The sequence below is a fragment of the Thunnus albacares genome, chromosome 5, assembly GCF_914725855.1.
Source record: "Thunnus albacares chromosome 5, fThuAlb1.1, whole genome shotgun sequence".
NCBI lineage: Eukaryota > Metazoa > Chordata > Actinopteri > Scombriformes > Scombridae > Thunnus > Thunnus albacares.
In genome coordinates, this window is record NC_058110.1 from 16286892 (window position 1) to 16305839 (window position 18948).

At 40.9% G+C, this 18948-nt stretch overlaps 2 protein-coding genes across 5 annotated transcripts; one reads left to right on the forward strand and one right to left on the reverse strand.

The window, feature by feature from the left end:
• The first annotated feature begins 351 nt into the window (after positions 1-351).
• amigo1 (adhesion molecule with Ig-like domain 1) lies at positions 352-8430 on the forward strand. 2 transcript variants are annotated; one of them, XM_044352582.1, is made up of 2 exons: positions 352-449; positions 4219-8430. In XM_044352582.1, the coding sequence occupies exon 2, from the start codon at positions 4322-4324 to the stop codon at positions 5855-5857; it is 1536 nt and encodes a 511-aa protein (XP_044208517.1). In that variant the 5' UTR covers positions 352-449; positions 4219-4321; the 3' UTR covers positions 5858-8430. The 2 variants fall into 2 exon arrangements, with proteins under 2 accessions (XP_044208517.1, XP_044208516.1); XM_044352581.1 differs by lacking the exon at positions 352-449 and adding an exon at positions 2173-2808.
• Positions 8431-13032: 4602 nt separating this feature from the next.
• On the reverse strand, positions 13033-18396 carry atxn7l2b (ataxin 7-like 2b). Of its 3 annotated transcripts, none has more exons than XM_044352322.1 (10): positions 18246-18396; positions 17517-17588; positions 17114-17429; positions 16612-16862; positions 16269-16351; positions 15905-16116; positions 15494-15674; positions 15068-15189; positions 13575-14343; positions 13033-13396 (listed from the first exon to the last, which is right to left on the reverse strand). In XM_044352322.1, exons 1-9 carry the CDS (start codon positions 18340-18342, stop codon positions 13578-13580), a joined length of 2100 nt encoding a protein of 699 aa, XP_044208257.1. In that variant the 5' UTR covers positions 18343-18396; the 3' UTR covers positions 13033-13396; positions 13575-13577. The 3 variants fall into 3 exon arrangements, with proteins under 3 accessions (XP_044208257.1, XP_044208256.1, XP_044208258.1); XM_044352321.1 differs by having other exon boundaries at positions 15494-15677; XM_044352323.1 differs by lacking the exon at positions 18246-18396 and adding an exon at positions 17801-18090 and having other exon boundaries at positions 15494-15677.
• Positions 18397-18948: the final 552 nt, after the last annotated feature.

Here is an 18948-nt window from a genome sequence, read left to right on the forward strand (position 1 = left end):
ATTTACATAATTAATGGAACACATCTCGGAGAATTAATATCATATTAGTCCATTTTTGTCCCACTTTATTTCTTAACTCAAGTCAGAGTCCAACAAATGAGCAAGTTTACAGTTTTTTTTGTTTTTGTTTTGTTTTTTTTACCTTGAAACAAACGAAAGCTCTGTCAGAGAATTTATCTTGTGTCAGGAGAATTTATTTGGCGCTGAATATTGTTAAAACAAATCATGAAGGGATATCTGCCTGCAGTTCAGTCTGCTTCAAATCTGTTTGTTTCACCTGCCAAAGCATATCTTTTTTAAAGCAAATCCATCTCCAACAGAGTTTCTGCAATAATATGCTGAGCTTATCTGTCTCACGCAGGTGGGATCCAGGACTTGCACCATAGAAACCAACAGATGGACTCATTGTCTGCAAAACTGATGAAATCTAAGTGACATTTGAAGTCACGGTAAGTCACAGAAGGTCACAATTTCCCATGTGGTTTGGCATTTTCTTCCAAGCATAAATCTGCTCTTGGTCAAATGAGTTTAAACTTGGTTCAGATCAGCGAAAGAGGAAACATGAATAGACAGTTAAGAGAAGGTGACACAAGATGTAATTTGAAATTCAATATTCCCAGATTCTAATTACAGGGATGCCATGGAGCTCATCACCTGGTGAGATATCTTGGCACATGTCAAATTTCTCAGATGAGAGTTGCATCCATTAATATATCATTCTGTAATCACACAATAATTCAGAAGACATAACAATGATCTTGTGTCCCTTGTTGCTAATCTTTATTACATGATTTCTTGTGGCATTCTGAGTAGGAGGCTACATGGGTGCAGCAGCTTATTGGCATTCACAGGCTCTCGCAGCGTTGCCAAAGCCAGGCTCGCTGCAGCAGATCTGTGAATTGAGGAAAACCCAAAAAAAATCTCAAAAAGCAGCATGTGGGTGGATTCACTTGAGTAAAAAATGACAAGGTTTCCCCAGCTCAGTTGGCACTCATAAACAGACCTAATCAAATACATAAACAGAGTCTGCACAGTGAGCAAGAATGGCAAGAGCTGGATGAGGAAGTCGTTGTTGGAAAGCTGGACAGGTTGGGACTGTCTGTACATGTAATCCAGGCTAATCAACTACTTAATACCCAAAGCAATAATATAAGGAGTTGTTTATGTCTCTTCGCCTTTGAAGGCCCTGCACACACAATGATATCACTGTCACACTTGACATTATTTAGAAACCAGAATAATCAAGCTTTCAAATTCTGCATTGTCTGTTTCAGTCACGAGGCCTAAATACATGACAATGAGAGCACAAGCAAAGTCTCCAACGCATCCAAAATCACCAATTTATCAGTCACATAATCTAACAATAAATATGTTACTCGTTCTTGGCACCAGAATAATTAATAAACAAAAGATAATCCACTTTAATGAATAGGAACCTACGTGTGTGGTGACAAAATAGGAGTAGTAGCAGCATTCAGGACATGTAGTGATTGTTAACATATTCAGCTGTCAGATGGTACAGTGATGATGGGGTGTAAGAAAGAGAGAAAATGTGTGACAGCTTTGTAGGGCCACATTCAGCCACATGTAAGTGGAATATGCGTCTTAGGAGAGCATATAAGAACATCCACCATGACATGCCAAAAATCTATACATTACACATTCACATAAATTCTGGAAAATAATTTTAACATACGGTTGATTGTGAAACTGCTATGATGAACTGCTATATGCTGCCTTTATATCAGACCAGAAGATGTGCTGGTTCAGGACACATGAGAAGCATTTTAAATCATATTCACCCAAGTTTAGAGCATTACAAGAACTATTGTGTCTGTACGGGTGAGGGTTCAGGATATGAAGATTTATAATTTGACCTACAGTAATGGTGATACAATGGGAAAGGTCATGGGGTCACCTAATGTTTTTCCTCCTGGGAGCATAAAAGTGCACTACACAGTTCGTGTCAATCTGGCTATTAGGATGTTGGATAAGATCAATAACATAATCACTGATCATTGGAAGAGTAGATAATAATAGATTAATAATAATGATGATGATGATTATCTAAACTATGATATTTACTTTTTGATCTTCATCCATACCATTTTATGAACCCTCAAAACGCTTCTGCTTTCTACTATTAAATCTTCTTGGCCGGTCCGACTTTTACATTTTAGTTTTCATGGGCTCTCTGTGCGTCTCCGCAGCGCATCTTCGGTGTGGTCACTTTCGGTAAACAGCGCCTTCTTGGTATTTGAGTGCACTACTTCTGCCGAAAAACACGTCAACCACTGCAGCAGCAGCAGCAGCAGCACAGCACGAAGACAGCAGCAGGCCCACCAAGAGCCACAGGGAGGCTTGTCAGCTACAGACTGCTCTTTCTTAATTATCTCCATGGCTGCTGATGAGACCCGACAGCAGCCGGACCTGCTCAAAATGCGCCAATTATCTGCAAAAGACAGATGCGCGGCCGTGTGTGTACAAATGTGCCGTTAAAATCGAAGAGACAGATGATTAAAACAGAGTCGCTTGTCGGTGGTTGCCAGTAGTTTTAAAGGACGTGCGTTGTCTGCTCTTTACGTAATCTTTTTTTGCGTAATTTTGCGCCGGGTATTGGATGCCGCGTGGACCTGGATTATTTTGGCGAGGATATCTGTAGTGCTCTCCCTCCTCCCTGCATCCGCTGTTGTCCTCAACACCAGACACACAGACTCAGTCAGACGGAGACTATCTGTATGCAGCAACGTTGTAAACAGACGAGGAGCTATTTTAATGAAATCCAACATCGCTGCATCTCGATTGAAGGTAGGTGGCTCTCTCGTCTCTCCATCTCTCGGCTCACGTTTCCATGTTGTGCTCGTTTGTTGTCGAACAGAATTGGTGCAATGCAACGTTTGCACAGCTCTTCCATAAATGGACAAGGACATCTCAGAATATGGCATAACGTAAATACTGAGATGAATTTACATTTTGAACTTCTCTTTCTTTGCTCTTCTTTATGTTGTGGTGTATTATAATTGTGTTTGTGCGTCTCAGAGAGATAAAAGAGAGCGAGGGAGAAAGAGAGAAGGAAATGGGGAGAGGAAGAAAATCAATGCATGTCTTCCAGGAGTGTGAATGCACATGGGTTAGCGTGAGTACCGGGTGTGTGCGTGTGTATTTGTTTTAAAGAAAGACGCGCATCGTGCAAAGCAGCAGGGGAAAGTTTGTAGCTACTGTACAGGCTTCATGCGTGAGAAACCTGTGAGCAAAACAGAGAGACAATAGCTTCATGTAAGATTGCATGTTTTCATGGGTGGAAAGTAACTAGGGACATCTACTCAAATACTGTACACAATACTGGTACTTTACTTGCGTATTTTAATTCTGAGACTTTATTCATTTGCTCCACTGCATGTTAAAGGTAATATATTGCAGTCAAATGAGTTCTGCTGTTGTTGCTTCTTTATTTGCATATTAAGTTTTTATTTGGAGAACAAAGTAAAAGCTCATAAAATATTATAGATCTCTAGAGTTCAAACTACTCAACACATGTATAAAATAGTTAAACCATGAACCACTGCATTAAAATACTGGTAAAAAGGGACCCTTCTCCAAAATGAATGCCATTACTTTTAATCCTAAAATCCATTGTAGCTTGTATTTGTTGATTTTTGTTTATTCTTGCCAATGCAGGTAGTATATTTAGAAGAATGCGACCTACAGATTTAAAAAATAATATAAAATAATAAAAAAATATTTAAAATATCTGTTTATTTCAATGTATTGTAATTGAAACTATAAGAATGTGTTATGCTTGTGTTGATGTAAACAAATATTTAATAGCATCAGAAAGAGCAGCATCAGCTACATAGTGCTAGTCCCTGTGTGAAAAGATCTGTCATTCAATGTGGGAGTGATAGCAAGTTCCTGTTTTGAATTGTGATGGGGCGACCCTTTGTTTACATTTGGATCACAGACTGTCTATAAGTACATTTGCAATGCTTATGGTATTGTTGGGATTTGAATACTTGTCCTCCACTGTGTGAATGAATGTTTTCTGTTTGTTTGTGTTACAAAGCATGGTATTTACTATCTATCTGTCTATCTATCTATCTGTCTATTTATCTATCTATCTGTCTATTTATCTATCTATCTATCTATCTATCTATCTATCTGTACCTACTTAGGTCTGATAATATCTGTTTATTGCCCTTGTTTCTCCTTTTTTTTCAGCCTTCAATCAGCAATGCCTGGGAATCCTCCAGCTGCTCTTCCATGCTGTTTTCTGAGAATGGCATCGTAGTAAACCTCTCTGGGATTTAGATCAACTGCTAGCATGTTGCAGCCTTCCACCAGAACAGGTGACAGCCTGTTGGAAACATTACCTCATTGGAGTAGGCGTCCGAGATGGGCCCTTGGCCTCACTGTCTGCATGGCTCTCCTCTGGTTTCCAGGGGCAGCGGGATCTACCCTAAACTGCCATAAGACTTGCATCTGCGCCTCAAACATAGTGAGCTGCTCCAAGATGAATCTGACCACTGTCCCAACAGGACTGCCGCTCTATACTGCTGTGCTGGATCTCAGCTACAATGAGATAACACGGTTGCGATCAGAGTGGACACCAGTCAAGCTCCTGAAGCTCCATAACCTCCTGCTCAGCCACAATGGTCTCTACTTCCTGTCTTCAGAGGCGTTCATATATGTGAAGCACCTGCGCTACTTGGACCTGTCCTCCAACAATCTTCAGCAGCTGGACGAATTCATCTTTGAGCCTTTGGTCAACCTGGAGGTTCTCTTACTGTACAATAACCAAATTTCCCAGATTGACCGCTCAGCCTTTGTTGGCGTGGTCAACCTTCAGAAGCTCTACCTTAGCCAGAACCAAATCTCCCGCTTCCCCATGGAGCTGGTCAGGGAGAAGTCCCGCCTGGAGAAACTTAGCCTCCTGGATGTGTCCTCCAACAAGGTCAAAGTATTGCCCATTGATGAGCTCCAGGTGCTGCCTGCCTGGATTAAAAATGGCCTCTACTTCCACAATAACCCTCTGCTGTGTCACTGTGACCTCTACACACTCCTGGCCCACTGGTACATTCGAAAGCTCAACTCTGTCGTCGACTTCAAAGATAAATACACATGTATTCTACCTGGCCCGCAGAAAACCCAAGTGGGTGTTTTTGATCTCAGCGGTGACATGAACTGCAGCACATTCAAGGAGGCTGATGAAGAGGCTTTTCTGGACCAAACGCTGACCCTTGGCTGTGACACCAAACAGAGAGTCACGTCAAAGACCTGGACGATGCCTGGTAACGTGATGGTGACACCTGGAAGCAACCAGACAGCCAAAGTCTTGCCAGATGGGAGTCTGCAGATTAGTCCGGTGAGGCCCGACGACTCTGGAACCTACACTTGCTTTGCAATGAGTGAGGCCTTCAATGAAACGATCTATGTGGTGCTGAGGGTTCACAACTTCACCATGCACGGGGGCGGGGAGACCCTGAACACAGCATATACCACCTTGGTGGGTTGCCTGGCCAGTGTGGTGCTAGTGCTGATGTACCTTTACCTGACGCCGTGTCGATGCTTCTGCTGCCCCAACAAGGGTAAGAATCGGGGTGAGGACAGCATCCACTCCTCTATGCTCAGTGTCACACCTACCCATGAGGACCCAGCACTCAAGGCCGAGCTGAACAGGCACGTGGCATTCATAGACTCGAAGGACTTGCAGGGTCAGAATGGCAAGCTGAACCCCAATGGGGATGAGGATGACGATGATCTGGATGCAGAGGCCAGTTCTCTTATGAAGGGAAAGAGGAAGAAGTCAGTAGCAGAGTCCATCAGCTCCGTCTTCTCAGACACTCCAATGGTGGTCTGAAATGGCAAAGACAACGGACGCCACATGACTGGATGTAAATGGTACAACGTGAGCCATGTTTAAGTTAATGTGAACTGTGACCTTGTAGGAGAAAATGAAGGGATGTTCATCTGTAATTGCTGGCAAGTTGAAATAAGGATCTCAAAGGGAGTAAAAAATGAACTGTCTTGTTGTCAACAAGAACAATAAGCAGGACTTTTCCAGCATTTTAATCTGTAGCACTTAATATTCATACTGTGAAGGAATGGCAGTGTACTAGGACAGTGGAAACTACTGAAGTCTTACGAGAGTAAAAGGTAGATGATATGTTATTGATATCAGCACTCAGGAAGTGATACATTAAATTGCTTAAGTGTGGGAAATACATACAATGCACAGATTGAAATTAGATTTGAAAACAAAATACTTCACACGTACTTTTTCTTTTTCTTCTTTCGGCTGTTCCCATTAGGGGTTGCCACAGCAGATCATCCATTTCCATCTCTTTCTGTCCTCTGCATCTTCCTCTGTAGCGCCAACCACCTGCATGTCTTCCCTCACCATATCCATAAACCTCCTCTTTGGCCTTCCTCTTTCCCTCTTGCCTGGCAGTTCCATCGTCGACATCCTTCTGCCAATATAACCAGCTCCTCTGCACATGTCCAAACCATCTCAATCTCGCCTCTCTCGCTTTGTCTCCAAACCATCCAACCTGAGCTGTCCCTCTAATATACTTATTTCTAATCCTGTCCACCCTCATCACTCCCAATGAAAATCTTAGCATCTTAAACTCTGCCACCTCCAGCTCTGCTTCCTGTCTTCACAGGAGCCACATCGCTGGTCTCACTACCCTCTTGTAAACCTTCCCTTTCACTCTTGCTGGTACCCTTCTGTACACTCCACGTTACTTTGAACAGTTGACCCCATGTAACTCATCCACCTTCACCATCTCTACTCCTTGCATCCTCCCCATTCCACTGTCCTCCCTCTCATTCATGCACATGTATTCCATCTTGCTCCTACTGACTTTCATTCCTCTTCTTTCCAGTACATACCTCCACCTCTCCAGACTCTCCTCACCTACTCCCTACACTCAATGCAGATCGCAATGTCATCCGCAAACATCACAGACTCCTGCGTCATCTGGTCTGTCAACCTGTCCATCACCATTGCAAACAAGAAAGTGCTCAAAGCCCAATCCTTGATGTAATCCCACCTCCACTGTGAACCCATCCGTCACTCCAACCGCACACCTCACCGCTGTCACACTACCCTCATACATATCCTGCAGCATAATACTTCATACGTACAGTAGTATATATTGAAGCCATGGCTCATAATTAGATTTATTACAAAGACTAGAATAGATTGCAACTTGCGTAAACATTAGAGCATAAGTACATTTACCCCTCCTCTATCAACACAGGGACAGAGATTTAGATAGACAGACTGCCGTCACCAGGCTATGAATACATCTGTCATTAACCTTGAGTCATCTATAAAGAAGCAGCATGCCATAAACCCACATTATACGAGATCCCAGACTGATCTGTATGAGTGGGATAAAGGAAATTTGGATTCATCAGTCGTTTAGTAATTTATATTGAGAAAGAGATGGCACAAACATTAATTAAGCGGCCATTTCCATTCTAAGCTATAGCTGGTACTTAGTTGCACTCAGATACAGTTAATTAGACTGATTCTTATTCGTATTCATAGTCATGTGTATAGTAATATAAGAGAGAGCTTTGTTTTTCCTTTGCTATCTTAAAGGATCGATTTACATAGATATATGGTATATCATAGTTGACCAGCTTGAGGCAGATCATTGTTTATAAATGAATAGTGTATCAAAATAGTTGCCTCTTAGTTATTGCACATTTACAGAATAACCCAAGAGAAACTTTTGAAGCCTTACACAACTAAAAACATGGAACACCTCCAACAGATATACATTAGATGCAAGGAAGTATTTTGTCTTGACTGACTATCAACATATTGTCTCAGTTCTGTATACAGACAGGTACCATGGTCCTTACAAGGACAAATAGGCTTCTGTTAGTTGTACAAGTCCAATGTGGTGCCACTTACTGCAGATTTTGACTCCTCCTCTTGGCCAAGTTATAGTATTTGTTTTTCTCAGTCACACTACCAGGAAGTTAAATATCAAGCCAAGGCTAAAAGCTGCCAGCTTGAGTTTAATTTATTCTTTCCCGTATATAAAATGTGCACCTGACACAAAATCCTGAAATATTTTGATGTATGTTGTTCAAAAGAACATAAACCTTGGTCAACACATCCTCATAATTAAATGACCACATAGGTCAAATGTACCTGCACTCCAGAACGACCCATAGGAGCGTTTTCAGAGTGACCCACAGGAGTGTAATATGCTGCTTTCCAAAACTGTTACAAATCACTTAAAAAATAATTATGTTTTATGGTGTGACAACACTGTGTTCAGGTCTGGTTAGGTTTAGGCACAAAAACCACTTGGTTAGGGAAAGATCATGGTTTGGGTTAAAATGATCACTTGAAATGTGGTTTCTACTTCTTTAAAGTTACGCAACCTTTGCCATCATGGCAACAGTAAACACCACAATAATTGTTACAGTTTTTAAAAAATGTCCGGACTCGCGTTTGGAAACGGAAGTGAACAGCGACCTCCTGCAACTAAATCCACTTTTTGACATCTAACTATCTAGCCATGCGCAAAATACGCTTCCTCCTCCTAACAATGCAAATTGTTACCTTACATTGACGTTACCTGAACTGCCTCATAATTAATACAGCCACTAGATGGTGTGAACATAACTATAGGACGTTTTTGCCAGCTGAATTTTAGACCTATACTTTTGTTTTTCTTGTGAAGAAGTACTGACCTTGGTGTATTCATACATCATAAATTATGTCGTAGATTTAAATATTAGATCTTGCATTTCGCTCAGATGGAAAATTCCCAGTGTCACACTGATTTAATATGTAGCTGTCTTGCCCTGTGGTTGGTTGATATTGATGTTTATTGTATTAGCAGGTAAACAAAGAGTCTGCCACATAATAAAACCTTCAGGCCTCCTCCAGAAGATGAAACTTATGAATAATACTGATGAGGCTCTACATTAGATTACATTACAGGAGAGAGCTGATTTTAGAGTTTGTAGCTGCTGATAGGAAACCTCATGTAACATGGGGGATATTTCAGAAGAAAGTCTCAGCAATTATAACATATAATATATATATATATATAATATATATAACATATAATCTATTGTGAATTGATTTAACCATGCAAGTGTATGCAGACACCTCGTGTGCTGTGCATATTTAATGAACAAGATTTAAAACAGGAGACTGTCTTGGCATAAATAATAAATAAGAAAGAGTGATTTCATTAAACTCTGTGGCATTTGTGTCATAATACAACAAGGTTAGGCCAGCATAAATGCTAATTGCATCTTTTGATGAGATGCAGCTTCCCTTTGCTTTCCATGTCTTTGTCTCTCTGAGCAGGAAAGGATAGGTGTGTTATCATGAGTCACAGCAACACAAAGCCATTCTGTCTGGCTCCCTGTACACTGACAGCCTCAATTCATCCTAGATATGTTTGCTTTGTTTGTGTACCTCTGTCATTATGAGGCTGCCCTTACTTAAGTTCAAAAGCAATCATTCATCCAGGCTATGACTGTGATGCCCTTTAACTAGTCTGTAATTTGTTTATGAGGGAAACACCTGGAGTTTTTATTGAACGTTTGCTCTTCCACTGAGTCATATATTTGGAAAGTATAATGGAATAATGATAATAATTTAATGGTCAATATAGTTTAGTTTTCCAGTTCAACAAGTACCACAATATCTGTAAGAACTGATAGTTGCAATCAAATCAATTAAACGTCAATTTAGCTCTCAAATGTTAAAATGTAATAGGTTTTCTTACGCGAAGTTGGTGAAATCAGTGGAATATTCATGGTTGCTGTGTGCACCACAGCATCTCCTGTGTGGGTGAGAAAAGGAAGTCACACTTATCAGAGAGGTGGTATATGAATCATTCCACTCTCTCACACATAGGAATACCAGGTGGAGAAATAGACAGCAGAAAAAATACCACAAGACACACTTAAATAAAGCCACATTTAGCACTAATGCAGACTGGCTGCAGTTGGCGAAGAATCTGTCCCACGTTAAGGAATCCAAGCTCTAAATTTTGCCCTTCAGAATAGATGTATATGTGCCGTTCCCTGTTTCCTCAAAGTGGGATCAATGTAAAACTCCTCGGGTATCCAGGCTAGTCATTCACAGGATCTCAAATGGCTAAAAACTAAAATCATACACGGATATTATAGCTGTTGAATAGCGCACACTGAACTACCAGACCATCAAGGAAAAGCATGTGCTTGCCCTGCAGTTACGGAGTGTCAGTTAAATCTGCCGTGGCTAACGGGTAGTTTTCTCTGGGTTGTCACTCAAAAGTTGCAGTTCTGTACAGAGAAAAACTAAGTGCTATTGCGAGGGTCCTGACATAGAGGAGAAGAGTGGCTTTGTACTCTCCAAAGCAAATCTGCCTTCCTATATATATCTATATATACAGTATATATATGTATTAAGACTCACTTTTCTGTGTTAAGTAATGATTAGTTGTGTACTGCTATGTTCTACCCGTGTACTGACTGTATTCTTGTATAATCCGATGTTGATCATTTTGCATTTCGTCTGCCGCTGTGCTACTGTTAGTTGTTTCAACATTCAAGTCTTGACATAAATGTTTATTTTTTAAGTGGGGGTGGGGTTTAGTTTTTTATCGATAGAGGATGTATTTTACACTTGACTCTGCTAAAGAATACGGTTAAACAAAAAAATAATAATATTTGAACATGTATCATAAGCTGCACAGGAAGAGTTTTGACATTATTGAACACAATACATCCTAATGGGCAGTGATTATGTAGCCGCCAGTTATTTTCAGTCAGTATTTGACTTTGCTCATAAAGCCATAGGGAATTCAAGGAGAAAGCGCAGCACTTTGTCAGATTGGTGTCTGTGTCAGGTGATGTCAAGATGATTCACGAGTGGTGCTGAGCAAGTTGGCAGTTCAGAATGATAGGAGTTGTAGATACAAGTTCTTCAACAGATTTACAGTCAAAGCAAAGACATTTCTGTCTGTAAGAAAAGTCAAGTATTTTTTTTTATACACTAGGAATGTAGAAAAAAATAGATCTTTCCACCCAAACCACAGAATTCCTGAAAAACAATAAGCTTTGAATGGGTCAAAATACAAAAGGTAACTAAATCTTCTCAGGACTATTTATATTTTAAGTTCTAATGTAATATGTTATGAAAACATAATTGCATTTTAACATTTGCAGCAACAATAACGCCAAAATCTCTGGTTTTGAGATCTGTGCAGTTCACAGGTCCTTTGCTATTTGCAATAATGGCACATTAGCCGTTCCTGCAATGATCAGTCCTTACAGAATATGGAGGGGAGTGGTCTCTCATTGCCCAACATACATCTATCTCCATTCATCTAACTATGTAGTAGCAATTATGGAAACATCCTTGTGGTGGTGGGGCTGAAAGCTCACTACTTCGACAATGTGCTACTACAAGTGTCCACAGAACACGAATGGAGCTTTTAGCAGCATAAAAGCACTAAGTTTATTGACCACTGCTTCAAAGATGAGCTGCTCGGTCACTGCCATAAAATCCGAAAGGTCTCGCAGCTAAAGTGGAATGGCTTTGCATGGTACGCTTAAGAGCTTCTCTGACTGCAGGATAGGTGCAACCTTGTAGGCATTAAAGATAAAGAATACAGATATATCATTTGATTTAATAAAAGATCAACATTTACACTTTGCACTGTCTCCGTTTTTATTGCTTTCTCTTGCTTTTTCCTGAAATAATCTTTTACAGAAACATGTTCTTCTCATTATTTGCCTCTAAATCTTTGTGGCTGCTATGGAGTATTGGAGTATTTTAAGGACAAAGCTGTGACATTTTGCCAAAATTATTATGACTAATGCTCTGAACCGCTAACACTGTAAATATAGCGTCACCATTTCAGGATACTCTAGACAGAATACCATGTATTTCCTTGATTAGTAATGGACTAAATTTGGCTACATTTCATTAAAGAGGCATATGGCAAGTCTAATCTACATACATGGGGGTTGTCATGTACTGTATTGTATAAGCTCCCTGCAAACTATAACAGTTTGACAGGTTAAATAGATTTAAGATACATCTAAGATTTTTAATACCTGTCACATAACCAGAATAGCACAAAGTAGATTGATGTACAATGTGTGCTTATGTAACTTGGGTGAAAATGGCCAAAGGTTCATCATTCCGTTTTTTTCTGAGGAGCAAAGTTGGTGGCTTGATACCATCTAGTGGTGAGATTATGTAGTGTCCTGCTGTATGTAAACATGGACATTTACTGGCCACTTCTCTCATAAACTTATTAATAGATAAATAATAATACATTTTATTTATCGAGCACTTTTCAAGATGCTCAAAGACACTTAGTTATTGAATTAACAGTAAATACAAGAGCTGACAAATTTAAGTTATTTTGCATGTTTTTCTACAACAGTATGAATAACAAAATTTAAAAAGAGGGTAAAGTTCTTGTTTTTAAATAAATGAAGCTACGCTTGACACAGGAACTTAAGTTAGAAACATGAACATAATATAAATTTGTTTAAATTTTAAGTTTTCAAATAAAATCAATAAAATCACCTGAATGTACGTGTCAGAGGGCACCACATTGTATCACTATAGTGACATAATTCCTGTGGATTTTTTTTTGATAACTTACCCAGCATTTAGATAAATGTATGATAATGTTGTGAAGTTTGTCCATAGACCAAGACATTGTAAATAAAGCAGTAAGGGAGGAAGTTTAAGGGTGTCTCTGGTTGAACAAAACAACACATTCTGTCTCACTCCTTGACTGACCCGATGGCACCATCAAATGATTAAAGCTGGGACAAGCTTTAATCAGGACAAATTAGAGAAAAACCTTCAAATACACTTGTCAATTTCCCTAATTTGCCAGGAATCACATGATCCACAGGAACAATGACAAAAAAAAACCCCTGACTGGATGAGTAAACTAAACTGACTAAAACTGCAGTTTTACAATCTTTAACGCTCCTCCAGTACGGACCAACACTCAAATAAGAGAAGACACAGTGGTATAAGATTTCATAAGTTTTTAATGATTTTGCCATTGAATGACTTTTCATTTTAGCAGCATAATGTGTGGATCGAGGTATTTTTATGTTCTTACGCAGGCAATCAACTCAAACATTTAATCGTGTAGAAAAATAGACATTTTGCAATAATACACACATACAGTAATGTGCAGACAAAGACTTATTCCTAATGTCTGTGCGTAAAAATGTGAAGACATAAATAAATGTGAACAAAAACACACACATACATACATACACACACACACACACACACACACACACACACACACACTCATACTGGCAGCAGCTGTAGTGGGCAGCAGGCCTTTTCTCCAAGTGGTCTTTTTAAGGCTGGCCTCTTGACTGTCTGTGAAGATGAGATATAAACAACTGTCACTTATAGATGTTTTCATTGTTAAAAAATACAAAAACACACAATCACATTCTAACCAAGAACATGTGCAGTGCAATTCATGTCTGTCTGCTGTTAAAGGTCTAGATCGGTATGAAATCTATTGCACAGCATAGCTAGATAGTCTACTCACTCTTCAGGAGTCTGATCTTTTCTCCAGACCCCAAGAAAGCACATCCTCGATGCTCTCTCCCTTCAAAGAGAGGAGGTTTGAGCGGGAAGGGGAGGATAAACGTTGACACTTGGAGTTCATGGATAGCGAGGAGTTGAGAGGTGGTGATTCACTGCTGCCTTTGCGCTTCTGGGCAGGGGCCCTGTGGTCATAGCCCACCGCTTTCTGCTGAATCGCTGGGGACCTCCCTTTGCAGCGGGGGGAGCGGTGGGTTGGATGGTGAGGAGCCGGTAAAGGAGAACGCTTCTCCAAAACTGACAAGTGTCTCTCTGAGGGCTGTAGTGGAAGAGGAGGACATGGCTTCTTTCCGTGTGAGAAGGTACCATTGATTGGTCCTTGAGAGGAGGGAACGTGTGGCTGGCCCTTCTCATGGAGGGGGGGATCTCTAATGTATCTGGAGGATTTGTCCTCGCTGCTGTGTGACAGCTTGGTAGCTTTCTGTGCTGCGCTCACATCTTGCATTTGCTCCACCTCCTTTAGCCGTGCCTTCCCGGGTCGCCTAACAGCGTTGCGCTGTCGACTGGGCCCGAGGCTCGCAGAGGTGGTGGAAGAAGGCGGTTTGGTACTGTGAGGGTGGTGCTGATTACTTTTGGTTTCCAGTTGTCCCAGTGAGGTAGACTCAAAGTTGAGGGAGCCAGGGGAATGGGAGTGTCTAGCTCCAGTCCTGACAGGTGAGGATGGAGATGTGACATGGTGTGACCTGAGACCTGATGATACTTCAGGCATCTTCCTGTAAATTAAAGGAAAAACATGAAGCAGATTAGGTTCCTGTATTTCATGTAAATGAAATGAAAGCAAAACATCCAAGATAGGCAAATACACTACGGTGTCTCTTAAATCTGTCGGTTGATGTAGAGTGGTAACTTTTATAAGATTAGAGTATATTTTACATATTTTTTTTAAAATTGTAAATTCTGTCTTTTTTATGTTATTTAGGATTACTTAATTTTATGTATATTTTTGACTGTTATGCACCACAACACCACCAAGGCAAAGTCCTTGTATATGCAAACCTACTTGGCGATAAAGTTGATTCTGATTCTGACGAATATCAGATTAAATCTGACCATCTCTTATGAGATGATTAAAACGTATTTAATTGGTTTGAGAGGCAATGCAAACCAGTACACCACTATACTTCACAGAGCATGCAAAGACAGCAAATGGCAAGAAAACCAAATGTGTTTGCTGTCCAAACAAACTATCACTGAGTAGATCGTACCATGATTGATACATTTTTAAACAATACTTGATATGTAATAACTTATGAATCCCTGCAGGGAAGAAACCAGATCGAGCTGAAGAAAACTTCCCTGGAGTGGATTCAGTGCCTAGTTCAAGGACAGACACTTGCACATATTGGATGTATTCAAGCTCACTGAGCAACTCCTCTCTCTTCCTTGCCGTGCTCTAATAGGTGACATTTCTGCTAAGTATAGATCAGTGATACTCACTTCCTAAAGTGTGTGTTGACGTGGTGCTCCAACATGGCACTGAGGGCAAACCGCAGGTGGTGCAAACGTCGGTCGAAGGTGAAGATGCTGCAACCCAGTGTGTGGCATCCAAAAGTGCATAGCTGCAGAGCAGAAACAATTTAATAAATAAAGACAGACTCAGGTGTCCTTTGGAGAAATTTCTAATCCTGACTGAACTTTAAACTGAATTAATAGTCAAATCCAGCCCCCCCTCCCTCTTTTATTGAAAGAAGGAAACTGAAGTAGCCCTTTTATTACATATGAAGTGCTTTTCACTCTAAATTCATACATCACACCTGCTTAAAATGAAATTTTTCCTCTTAAAACAATAGTAATATAAATAGAAAACAATTGTTGAATAGGTCTACTGGCTGCTGCTTTGCTTCTGTCTCTTTCTGCACTCACCCCAAGAGGTTTGGGGTGCCAGGGTGTGGCAGGCAGGTCTGTGGCTTCCTCCTGCTCATCATCTTCATTCTCCTCGCTTGACAGCAGGTTCTGGTTGAAGGGGTACGGATGTTGAACCTCCACTTTCACAGTACTGTCACCTTCTTCCTCCTCTGGAAAGCTTTCTGATGGATTCCTGGACCTGCTTTGAAGGTAAAAGAATACAAAAATTAAGAAAGATGCATTATGCCAGAAAATACTGTAGATGGACACAAAAGGATCTATGTGGGAAAAAAATTACTCGGCTTTGAGGTTACCATTCAGAACATCTATTTCTATGTATGAATGTGTTGTTTTCTATATGTGTACACTTTCAGCACCACAGTCATTTGTTGTGTCAACTCATTATGATGCAAAGTATATATTTCATACCTGAGAATGTGGCAGTTGTTGTTGAAGTTGGTTTTACTGCCCTGGTTTGCTATTTTCTCTTCAAAAGCTTCCAAATGTTGCTCCTTGTCTTTTGATTTGACAGGAAGCTGCTCAATGTCTCGACCTGCTGATGGGGTTCTCTGCTCCACTGCCAACTGATCAAAGGTTTTAGTCCTACCCAACGCTCCCTGCTGCTGGTGGATGGAATCGTTCTGTATAGAAGGTACAGCACACAAAAAAAAGATTAAATCCTCCACGTTTCTGTATCAAATAACCTGGATTCATATCTCTGTTCATGATGAGCAACTATAAAGATAGTTGTAACAATACTGGATAAAAGATCATGAAAAGGCAGAGAGTTTACATTGCATATAAGCTTCCGGCTGCACAGCTTCTTCCTTTCTTGATCCACAACTCTGCAGTGTTTGTTCAGGTCACATTCTTTCTCTATAGGAAAGAAAAGCAAACACAGTAGTCAGTCAGCAACAGCAAGACACAGACAACATGATCCATGCTGGCTGGAAGGAGATTACAGACCACCATATGATAACTTTTCCAAAAACGATAGGCAACAATTCTGCATCTGATTTAATTCTATAATGCAGATACCCTTGTATACAACATTATATACCTCGGCAAATACACTTCTAGTTCGGAGATGTGTGGCAGAAAAGCAGCAAGGGAAGAAACAACAGAAACAGACTCACTGTTAATGTTTTTGTAAATCCGGCTGTAAGTTCTCGTTCCCCGCAGAGGACTGAGAGACTCACTCGACTGCCCAGCTGTGGGCTTCTGCACAGGGGGTCTCTCTGATGGAGAAGTGGAGGAGGTAGAGGAGGAACAGTGGCCAGGGGGTAGGGGTCCCGTGTGCCATGGAGGAACCCTAGGACGAGGCGTGGAGGCGGAGTGATGCGGCAGGGGAGGGTTCTCCTGAGGGAACTTGTCCACTGAAGGTAAACTGTGGAGGAAGTTAGCGACGTAAATTTCAGAATTAACTTATGAGATTCACGCAATTGAGACCTGCAATTCAGATACAATAAATGTGGCGAAATTCAGGTTTCTGCAAGACCCAAATGACATAAAGTTACTGTTACAGCATAGCAACAAATAAAACAATGATTCAAAGAGGGCAAAGCTCTTCAAGACGAACCAAACATTAAGCTGAGTCTCTCCCAAAGTAAGTTTAAAGTATTCATTCTAAAACAGTACCTTGAAGCGTCCTTCTGGGCCTTGGTAGGCCTGTGCTGGTGGACAGGTAACGCTGCTGAGGAGGGGACACTGACTTCATGACATCTGCCATCCTTCTGCCTCTCTCTAGAGACGGGAAGACTTGTAGGAGTCCGGCCAGGGCGAGGTCGCTGCTGTGGAGCCAAAGTAGATGACTGGCCACACATCTTCATGAGAGGACCATGTCGCCTCTCGCAGTGCTTCTCAAAGGCTTGAGGCTTCACCACCTGGCTACAGTGGCTGCACACCACCAGGTAGAAATCATCATGTGCTGGACAGTGGCCATATATGTGCATATCTGTAGAGCAGAATACAAAATAGAGTCAAAGTGAAATACATTTCCTGATGTGACACTGAACTGAGTTTCATTGGTCGCCACCTTCACCTTCTTTCCTGAGGGTCATGGTCTCACAGCGGTTCCTCCCATACTTGCTGTTGTCTTCAACATTGGACCCAGCTGCATGAAAGGCAAAACAGTCAGCATGAAATATTGATATGGGGCATTCTTGCAGCCTCAGGTTCACTGACATATCTAAATAGCTTTGCATAGATAAAAAACAGAAAAAGCTCTTTCATTTCAGTTCATGCTCCAGATTGGAGAGGCTTCCGCAGGTTTCACTCATACATTTAGGTTAATTTATCCAAGAGAAAAAAAAGAAAAAACCCTGCGTCTTGAAACTTCTCCTTCCATTCACATAAACTGCCAGTGGCTTCCTTGTTTTCTGGTCAAGCCACTGCTTGTGTTGGCGAGTCAACTTTGGCGTTAGCAAGCTGGACAAATCCCTCTTAAGCAGTGTTGTTGTTTGTTGTTGACATTAGCTGACAGGCTAACGGTGAATTTACATGACTATTGGTAAGCCGTTGTGTTTATATAAGATAACATTAGAGTTTTTAACATCACTAAACGTCTAAGAAACAATGATTTAAATGTTTCTGTTCTGTGCCAGTTGTTGTTATAAACCCAGCCTGCACTAGGACCCGGCGGGTCTTTTGTTTGGGTTGCGCTTTATGCCGCCGCTCTGTCTCTCTGTGTGTGCGTAACCACAAATAAATCACAGGACATTCACACTATGACGTGATGAAAACCAGGTTTGGGGCAGGGAGTGGCACTCACCGTCAGATGGTAAAATATTCACCCTATCTGCCCAACAACTCCAGTTTAATCCGACAAAATCGTCGAGATTAGGATTTCGCCGATCCAGCGCGGCCATTGCTGCTCTTGCGCGTTCGCGAGGTGGCGCCGCCAGTTCACGCGCATCACATCCGCGTCACAAGGCTCGCGCCCGCGCAATACGGGACATAATGCCTTATTAATGCGAAGTTATCTTTCATACATGCGTGGAGTGAGCTCCCAGTGTAGCAGCAGTCTGAGGACAGACAAAGAGTGAAAATGTCACTAGTTGTCCTTAAATTAAATAAATAAATTAAAAGATTTCCTTAAATCATAATAATAATAAATCATATACGCCCATTCATTTAGTGTTAATGTTACCAAGTTGTCACAGAGGTAGTGTGACCAAATTTAATGGGGGGGAAATGTAGAATTATTTGAAGAGTTAGAGCTTGGAAATAATATCTTTGTTAATTTTTCAAAAGTCTAGAATTGTTGTAAATATTTTATTATCTAAAATCTTCATACAGCCAAGAGTCTGTATGAAGAGTCATACAAATTTTATAGTGAGAATTTGTATGGCGCTCTCTATCCAGAAATACAAAGCCAAAGGCAACTGGATCTGCTGTTTTATAACTAGCAGAATAAATCTAAACACTATAGCTAATAGTGAATGTGAATGTGATTCTTGAGATGTCAGGGGCCA